Consider the following 9,177-nt stretch of genomic DNA (forward strand, 5'->3'; position numbering starts at 1 on the left):
CCGTTTTAAGTGTATGGTCAGGCTTCAAGTTAGTAATTCAATACTCTGGAGCTTAATGTCTTTATTTATTGTTTTTAGTGAACAAATTCTGCTTTGGTCTGTCAGACAGAATGTAAACAAAAGTGAACAAACCAGAAATAATTCAAATGTGTATCGTTATCAGGCTTGATCTGAGTCATCATGATTATAATAGGCCATGACATAAAGTTTAATTGAATGTATATTTTTCATTTTGGCAGTATGCAAAAATGTTATTTTTTGACTTACAGTAGCTTTAAGCAAAACCTCCACATTTATTAAAAAATAATACTGCACATATATGACTGTGTATAATTTATTATCAAATACAACATCCAATTTTTACTTTAGAAACTAATAAACTACTTGATATTTTGAATTTGTTAAAGTATCTGTATTTCACATATTGTGGTAATCTGCTTAGTCATCACACCACGCCTGGATGCTGCCCTGTTTAACTCTTTTTTCCTGTTTTGACAAGAATAGCATTTTAAATGACTTAATAAAAATGCTCTCATTCAAATCTTTACTATTTTTAATTGTCAGAAGGAAAAACAAAAATAATTTTTACATCCTGCAAAAATACTGTAAAGTTTCATGTTCAGAGAAAATCCTGCAGAAAACAATAAAACCGACAACGGAAAATTAATCTTTTCAAGATGCTAAAATGGTTTTCATTGCCAACAAAAACACCTTGCGTTCCACTTTAGACAGACTGGACAAACAAATCACTTAGTTCAGATGGAAATCTCATTTTTACTTTTAATAGCATAGAAACATATGCTGATAAATACTTTTAACTTGTTTAACTTTTTAAACTCCTCCAGAAAACATTGGCAAAAAAAAAAAAAAAAAAAATCAAAGTTACAATGTGGATATGAAGAAGAAATGAACATAAACTGCAGCAATAAACAGGCAGAGTTGAAGGCAAATGAACATTGAACATCCAAGCAGGCAGTATGAGCGGCCTGTGTGGGGGAAGTCAGGGAGTTCCCAGAGAGTCTCAGTTCATGTTCAGAACACTGATCTGAAATCAGCCCGTCGGTTCTGTCATAAATTAAGACACCAGAGCGACGGATTGGAGTGGAGAATCCCGAGACTTTCTGAGTGAATTTAAAAACCGAGGAGGAAAGGAAAGCACACAGAGGTCGGATGCTGGGAGTTCCCCCTCAGGAATACGAGAGAGCTGCAGAGATGCGGCAGAAATGTGACACCGCTCTGTCAGCTTAAAGGCACCGACTGTCCCGCAGCTTTTTGAAGTCTGATTGTCAAGTATTAGAGACGTCTGAGTTTCGCTCAGCCACACCCACACAGAGCTTAGTAGTCTTCAAAAGTTTGGTTCAAAATAAATAAGAATATTATGGATGTTTCCATATTTTAGTACAAAATACAATCCTTTTTTTAAAAAAAACCCACTAAAACACTCTTTTCATCCATCCTAAATCAGAAAAGCTCAATCTCAACAGAAACATTCAGAGCTCAGAACAGTCAACATGACTGGTGTGATATAAAAGTGCAGAGCCAAGAATACAGAAGGCCTATCAATCTAATAACATTTTCCACAGTGGTTCCAAGAAGGACAACATATCTTACGCAAGCAACACAGAGACTGGTTTGGTCCAAACATGTCCCTCACACACACCCACACACACGCACACACAAACACTTGAATCTCAATAAGATTAGTGCTGAAAATTTAATTTAAAGTCCAAAATGTGAGTCACTTTTACTGGGAATGTAGTCTGGAATGTCCCGTGAGTTGGGTTTAGAGGGAACAAGATGGAGCCTGGAAGGGAAAATGGACGACACCGAAGGGAGAAACAGACTGCTGAATGTTTTGGTTATCATGTCAAGGCAAACCAATCAAAGTGGAGTTAATGTTTAAGCCTTTTTAATTTGTCAAATGTGAAACTAAAAGTCAGCAGTAGAACCTTGACCCCGCCTGTCTTACCTCACTTTGAGCAAACAAGAACAGAAAGGCGGCTCTCTCTGTTGATTACCAGCTGCATGGAAGTATGCAACTCAAGTTAAAAGGACTAAAGACAATACAATAAACCCCAGACGTAGTCGAGATATTTTTTGGACCGCTCTTTAAATACTGCATAGCTTCTGACACAGGTTAAAGTTACTCAAGTAGATCCTGTAAAGGCTTTGGAGATAACACAGCAGGGAAGGAAAGTAGCTTTAAAAATAATCCAGACTATCCCCTCAAGTCTGAATTAGTGGCTTTGTTACTTATCAAGCAATTAGTTGTACTGTCTTATTACAGTAACCTATATGTCACCATTGTATTTTAATAAGGCTGATATTAAATACGCTGGTGCGAGTACCGTTTCATTCTCATGCAGTTAAAGTTTAAGCGATAAATAACCCTGTAGATTCTGTATTTACACTAAAAGGTCAACTTTCACTGCATTACGTACACTTGTTGAGTCTTCAGTAGTCAGTTCAGAGTTTCCAGTTGTCAGATTTGTTCTGACACCCTGCTAAAAGCCACCTCACTAGTGTCAGTAAATTACTCTACAGATGAGCATTTAACTTATTTGCATCTTTGTGCTAAAGTAAGAATGCTGACATTCAGTTTGGACATGTTTTGTTCTCCGTTAAGTTCGTTTGGGTTTATGAAAATCCACCTGGGTCTGCAGGTAGAGCGTTTGTGTTCGGAGATGATTTCAGTTCCTGTGTCTCTGTGTGAGGAGACGGAGTGTCTGCGTCAGACACGGAGCTCGGCCGAACGGTGGGCTGGCGGGGAAGAGCCGGCGGCGGGTACAATGGCGACTGGAGGATGTCGGCGTACCGCTGGCTGGGCTTTGTCTCCCTCTGCAGAACTTTTCTCAGCAGCGGCTTCAGCTGCCCCATGGCCAGCTGGCTGCTGGGGGGGTCTGCAAATGGAGCGGGGGACGGAGGGCTGCAGGAAATGTTTTTGAGCACCAGGTTGAGGATGGTGGTGACGGTGTAGTCCTCGGGGCACAGTGCCCACAGCAGGTCCAGGTAGGGGTCCAGCTCCCGGTGCTGAGACACCTCGCACAGCAGGGAGTTGAAGATCTCCTTGTTGAGCAGGGGGCTCTGTTTGCAGAACTGCTGGGCCACCTGGGTGACCCGCTCCCAGTGGCGCTTCACCATGAGGATACGCAGCGCCTGCAGGATAGCGTTGGGCCGCCCGCTGACGAGCAGCAGCTCCACCTCCAGGTCCTGCCGCTGCTCTGTGTCCGTGTCCAGGCTGGACAGGACCCACAGTGCCCGCCTGTAGAGGGGAACGTTGTTCTCCCCGCTTTCCCCGCCTCTCCCACTGGGGAAACCCCAAGAGGACGAAGCCAGGCTGAGTCCCAGCGCCGCGGAGCCCTGCTGCTGCTGGGAGAGCTGCAGGAACCTTGGCAGCCAGCCGGGCTGAAAACGAACAACTGACTGGCAGAGAAGCTCAAACACAGGCAGGGCAGCTGGGGAGGTCGTGACCTTACAGTTATTATCCCCTTTCAGGCTGGGGCTGTGCTTCGACTGCCCGTTCATGGCGGGAAGGGAGTTTGGGCAAGGAGTGAGGACCATTTTCCACACATCTGGGGTGGCCCTGCTGGACAGGGAGCCCTCCACGTTGTGGTGCAGTTGAAGCGCAGCCTGAGCAGCGCTCCACGCCTGGCCGGGGAACATGCTGAAGATGGAATTCAGGTAGAGCAACGTTTCGCCGTCCAGTTCGGAGGACGACAGCAACCTCACCACTTCTTTCTCCACCAACGTCCCACCCACTGCCTCTACCTCTTTCACACCCCCCCTCACTAAACTCCCCTTCAGCTCCTCCAGAGCCACCAGAGCCCTCAGCTCCCCCTCCAGAGAGCACATTAACTTATCCTGCCCTGCAATATAGTCACCTCCTCCATTTTGCAGCGACTCTGTCTCCGTTCTCCTCAAGCCTGAGTTGAGGTAGTTCCTGAGAATGGAGGCCAGAGAGATGGGAGCCTGGAACCGTCCTCCCTTCTTCAGGGACTCCACGGTGAGCTGCGTGCTGCTGAGGCTCCTTTGCTGGTAGTACTTGCACGCCTCCTCGAAGACGGCTTCAACCAGGACGGCTCCAGACTGATTACTCTCAGCCGGACTGAGGCCCAGAGCTTTCCCCGTAGAATCCTTCTCCGCAAGCATGAAAAGTCCAGTTTCCGAGAGCAGAAAGGGAGTTCGTCTGTCAGCCTGGTTTGCGTATAACAACCCCTCTCTTTTCAACGCAATCTTTTGCAGCTCTCTGCCACAGTTCACCTCTATCAGATGCAGGGTTTTCCCGACCATTAGCGCCACGATGTTCACGTAAAAGCACAGGCTGGTGTGAGTGTCTGCTTGAGGCGTGAAGTTGTCCGCCAGCTTGTACACCCGCCGCAGCATCCCGTCCTCCTGCAGGAGGTACAGCCAGCCCGTGTTGAGGAGCAGCAGCAGGCCTCCGCAGCCTGTGGGAGAAAAGCTGCAGATTTCAGGCGGCTCGAGAGCTGACAGATATCCCAAACAGTCTGCAATCAGCCGCCTGAAGTCGGACTCCTTGGCTGAAAGCTTCTTTATGGGGGTATTTTTGCACGTGGTGCTGATGGTGAAGGAGTCGTGGTGAGGGGACCACGTCAGGAAGAATTTGGAGATGCACAGTTGCAACTTGGCTTTCAGGTCAGGCAGCAGATGCACATAGTCGCCTGAGCTGATGACGGTGAATTTAGGATTATTGTGAAGAATGATTTTCAGTCCTCCCAGGTTCACAGCTCCATCCTCCATCTCACAGTCCCTCCTGCAGATGCAGTATCTCAGTTTGTTCCTGGTGGAGCTGAGGGCAGAGGAGTTCTCTGAGGCTGGACGCTCCTCACACCACACCAGGAGGCTGGAGCACACACACACTGACAACACTCTGGCCCGGGGGCTGTTGCACAGATCAGAGGTCTGCAGGAGATACCAGCCGGTTTTGTAGTCCAGGAATTTCCAAAACTCGGCTTTCCCATTCTCATAAACAACCACCGCAACAACTCCTGTCCCCTTGCCTTTGTTATGAAGGAGATCCAAGTAGAATACATCCACTATGGAGACGCCCCCTTTGAACCACACGTCCAGCTTCTTCGGGTTGAGAGCCAGCTGGGGTCTTTCATGCTTGTCAAAAGTCATGAGACCGACCTTAGGCTGGCGGAGGAGGACATGGATGTGACGTCCATCTGGACTCACACGAACGTCTGACAGTTTGATCCTGCTGGGCTCGTCTTTAGAAAAAGTTAGTAAGTCACTCAGCTTCTGGCTTCCAGCGTAGTCCCTGAAATCCGACAGCTCTTCCAAGACAAACCGCGACATATTCACGGTTCTGTTTCGAGGAGTTCAGAGTAACTTCCTTTACCGCAGCCCTTATCAATAACCCGTTAGCTTTGACGGCTCATAAATCCGACCCCTGGCTCCAGCGAAGCTAGCAGAGCGGATGCTTTAAGTCCGGTGGAGGGAGTCATCTCTTTAACAGCCGAGGCGGAGGGATACACAAATCCGACAGCATTACGCTGCTGTAATTTCATGTTTTATAGACCAGAGCGGAGCTAAACTGTTAGCTGACAGTGTAAAGGTTTGGAAAAGCAGTCTGAGAAAAGGCACTGCAGTCATTCCGGTGCTATGCTAGCCCTCCTCTAATATCACGGGACTATTAATTTCCGGATACCGAGACTGCTCTGCATAAAGAGGAGGAGCAGAACGCCGACCGTTGGACTACAAAGATTTTGCAAAGGAAAAGGAGGAATCACTCTGCTGATATATTTTTTCTCTCGAGGTTTTTCATATTAAATAAGAATTTGATATCTCAACACCGTTCATTAGATTATAATAATTAAGTGTTTTTAATTGTGTGACGATAGTGACTTGCAAGTGTGTTCATATCCCTTGACCTTTTTGCACATTTTGTCTCTATGTAACCAAAAAAGTAAGTATTTCATTAATCTGACAGATTAATACGAAGTAGCACATAATTGTAAAGTGGAAGGAAAATGATGCCGTTTCATCTTTTATTTTCATTTTCAAATACATTTTGAAAAGTGTGGAGTACAATTCATATATAGAACCATTTATCTTTTCTTACAACTAGCTGCAATTGTGATCTATTCTCTTTTACAAAATAGCAAAAACTCGATCTAGTTAGATCAAGGGTGTCAAACTCATTTTCATTTTGGGACATATCAAAAATCTGAATGTTCTTAAAGGGCCGGTTGCGCCAGGATATATTGATAAAACTAATTAAATCTAAAAGCTGCAGGAGTAGCTCTTGAGGACTAGGTAGAAAACAGAATTACAGAATTGGACTCTATTTACTAATTAGGTGACTAAGACAGTTGTCAGTGCTGACTTTCATTTAGGTGTATCACAGTAAAAAGGGCTGAAATGTAAAAGTTTAGTTTAACGTATCTTTTTATACAACTATGATTTTTGTTGTTGTCTTGGTCTATTGTATAAAGTCACAATGAAGTACCATAAAGATTGTGGTTGTTATGTGACGAGATGAGAAAAATTATTAGCTTAGTGGCGATTTTCACGGCAAGATGGAGCTGTAGTAACTTGGTATGAGATTTTTATTAGGTTATTTTCCATCAGAATATTGGTGAAGCAGGATGTAGACCAAGCCCTTTTCAAATGTGAAGGATTTCTATGTAAAAGTGTGAATATTGTTAATTTCTTTGACTTTATTCAGACTAGTACATGTTTTATGTAATCAGTCAATCTTCCATCCACTCTGAGCGTGACCAGAGATCTTCCAAAGACAGACATTCAGAACAATCAGCTTTATTTGTCAAGATTGTTTACACAGACAAGGAACTTGACTTTGCTTTCATGCATTCATGGCACACATGATTAAAGATCATTTCTAATAAGACAAAAATTAAATATCTGGTTATAGTTCTTGCTACCCAAACATGGGAGGTATTCATGAACATTTTATATTACACCAATTTAGGTTGGCAGTTTCCTATCCATAAGCCATGATTAAATCCAGCTTAATTGCAGGTTTTTAAACGCATGGTAGTTTAGTCAATTTGATCAAAGCTAACAACTTTTAGAGAAGCATTTGTAGCCACCATGTCACATTTCCCTTTTCAGTCATATTTTCACATTGCAGTTTTGTTGTGTTTATGTGCCTCAATGTTATTCTTCCCAGGCATAATAACACAAGTTAATGAATACAGAACTTTATATATTTTAATACCTCAAAACCTTTGCTGAATCTGGCATCAGATCTCCTAGCAGTAAAGGAAATGTTAGTGTATTCTGACAAGATAACACATTAGCATTTTGAGAATTGGCTATTCTTCTTCCTGCTGCATGTGTTTATGTGAAGCAGTGCTGAAAATATTTCAGATGATGCAGGTGTTATTAGGCTGGAAACAATTTAAGAGGAACATTCAGTAAAGAATAAAAAGAGGAACTATGTGAATTTCTGTTTCTACTTTTGAAAGCTGTTTTTTTGTTGCTGAACCAGTTGTTTTACTGATCAGGTGTTTACATTTTATCTTAACTGAAAAACCATCCTAATTCTTTCTGGTTTTTGGTGAGAAGGTTTAAAATTTAGCCACTGGCTTGTGTAGGTTTGTTTTTTCTGCTCTGTCGTCCTTGTTTACTCAAATTTCTTACTGAAGCGAGATTTATTAACTCAGCAGTCCTAGATTTATTATGAATTGAGAGGCCTTTTTGAGGATACGGGCATAGTTGGAACAAAAAAAAAAAACGGCATACCTGGATGAAAAATGCATTGTTTTGATAATATCTAACATTTATTACAGTGAGAGTTGAAGGCTCATTGGTGACTCACAGTCTAAGCAAGCAGATCCCTGCAATGAAGCATGTATTGCTTTACCAAACTTTTCTGGCAACTTTCACCACAGCCCACACAGTGGCATTAACTGCTTAAGGACAGTGTTGCTGATTTATAAATAGATATTTAGAAACCTCTATAGAGAGACCACAAACAAGTAGTTGGCAGTAGTAGGAATATTTTAATTTAATTTATGAAGGTAGTTTGCAACACTTAAAACTGAAACTAATCTGAGAGAACACGGATCACATTTTCTTTAATTCAAATAGATTTTGCGCTGTTTCTCTTGATTTGTCTTCCGTTCTCGATTCTACTACTTGTGATCAAATCAGGTCACATGAAGCTGAGAGAAGATCTGCTCAGAATCTGAGACAGGAGAAAGGGATTAATTCAAAGCTTGTGATCCCATCAACGTAATCAAATCATGGAGAAAGTTTAGCTCCATGTCTCTTCAAATTATCCATGGGATTCTTTTGTTTTTATTAATGACAAGAAATGTTTTTAAAATACTGAGGATTTCAGGCTCAATTATATAATATCGTTAATGTCAAGCAACATCCAGAAGGAGGCAGGATTGAGCCTCACTGTGTGGCAGGGATTCAAGCCCTTGTGCTCAAAATAATAAATGTACAACACATACAGTATGATTACAGAGAAGACTAAAAGTATTCCTTATTTGTACATATGATAACAATAACAAAATAATAAAACGTCAATGTTAAAAATGCTCATTATTATTTAATTTTAAATAGTACTTAATGAATGCAGGGGAAGCATTTATTAATACTTCAACAGTTTGTTTATCAATTCATATTGGCACAACTGGCCCTTTGAGAACATTCATGATATTAATATTGCCAAAAATAATATTGAGTTTGACAAAACTATGCTCTAAAGCATATACTTTTTTTTATCAGTTTAATTTTAATTTAAGTTGTTTATACTGTTACTACTCTAATTTAAATTTGTTTTATTTGTTTTTATTCTAATAGCAAGCGCCTTTGTATCATTTTAACTTGACATTATTTATTTTTATTTTAATACAAGGAAGTAATTTTATTCACTTCAATCTTGGATTAAAAAGCTGACATGTTCTTTCAGTTTCTGTTAAGTAGATCCATGCTGTGGATTTTATGACTGTCATTGTTTCTGTTTTAATTCAATGCACCAGTGTAGCAGCTGTTCTCCTCCTGTGTTGGAGACAACAAGGACCCTTTAAAAGTCAAAGGATCTTTTGAAACTACTTGCTTTCACCGCCTACTTATTTTCACAGCTTCAAATTGCTTTTCTTTTTTTGTTTCTTACTTAAAGACAGAAATCTCAAAGTAGGAGAAAAATGGGTAAAACTGTATTTTTCTGAAAGTTTT

General features: G+C 41.7%; 1 protein-coding gene across 1 annotated transcript; it reads right to left on the minus strand.

The window, feature by feature from the left end:
- Positions 1–320: 320 nt before the first annotated feature.
- hps6 (HPS6 biogenesis of lysosomal organelles complex 2 subunit 3) lies at positions 321–5,686 on the minus strand. The gene has a single exon (XM_032553897.1). The coding sequence runs from the start codon at positions 5,317–5,319 to the stop codon at positions 2,638–2,640; it is 2,682 nt and encodes an 893-aa protein (XP_032409788.1). The 5' UTR covers positions 5,320–5,686; the 3' UTR covers positions 321–2,637.
- Positions 5,687–9,177: the final 3,491 nt, after the last annotated feature.

This window comes from Xiphophorus hellerii, chromosome 22, assembly GCF_003331165.1.
Source record: "Xiphophorus hellerii strain 12219 chromosome 22, Xiphophorus_hellerii-4.1, whole genome shotgun sequence".
NCBI classification, from domain to species: Eukaryota; Metazoa; Chordata; class Actinopteri; order Cyprinodontiformes; family Poeciliidae; genus Xiphophorus; species Xiphophorus hellerii.

Bases quoted from the DNA above. Each gene is read 5' to 3' on its own strand.
- hps6 (XM_032553897.1), bottom strand. From the start codon at position 5,319: ATGTCGCGGTTTGTCTTGGAAGAGCTGTCGGATTTCAGGGACTACGCT.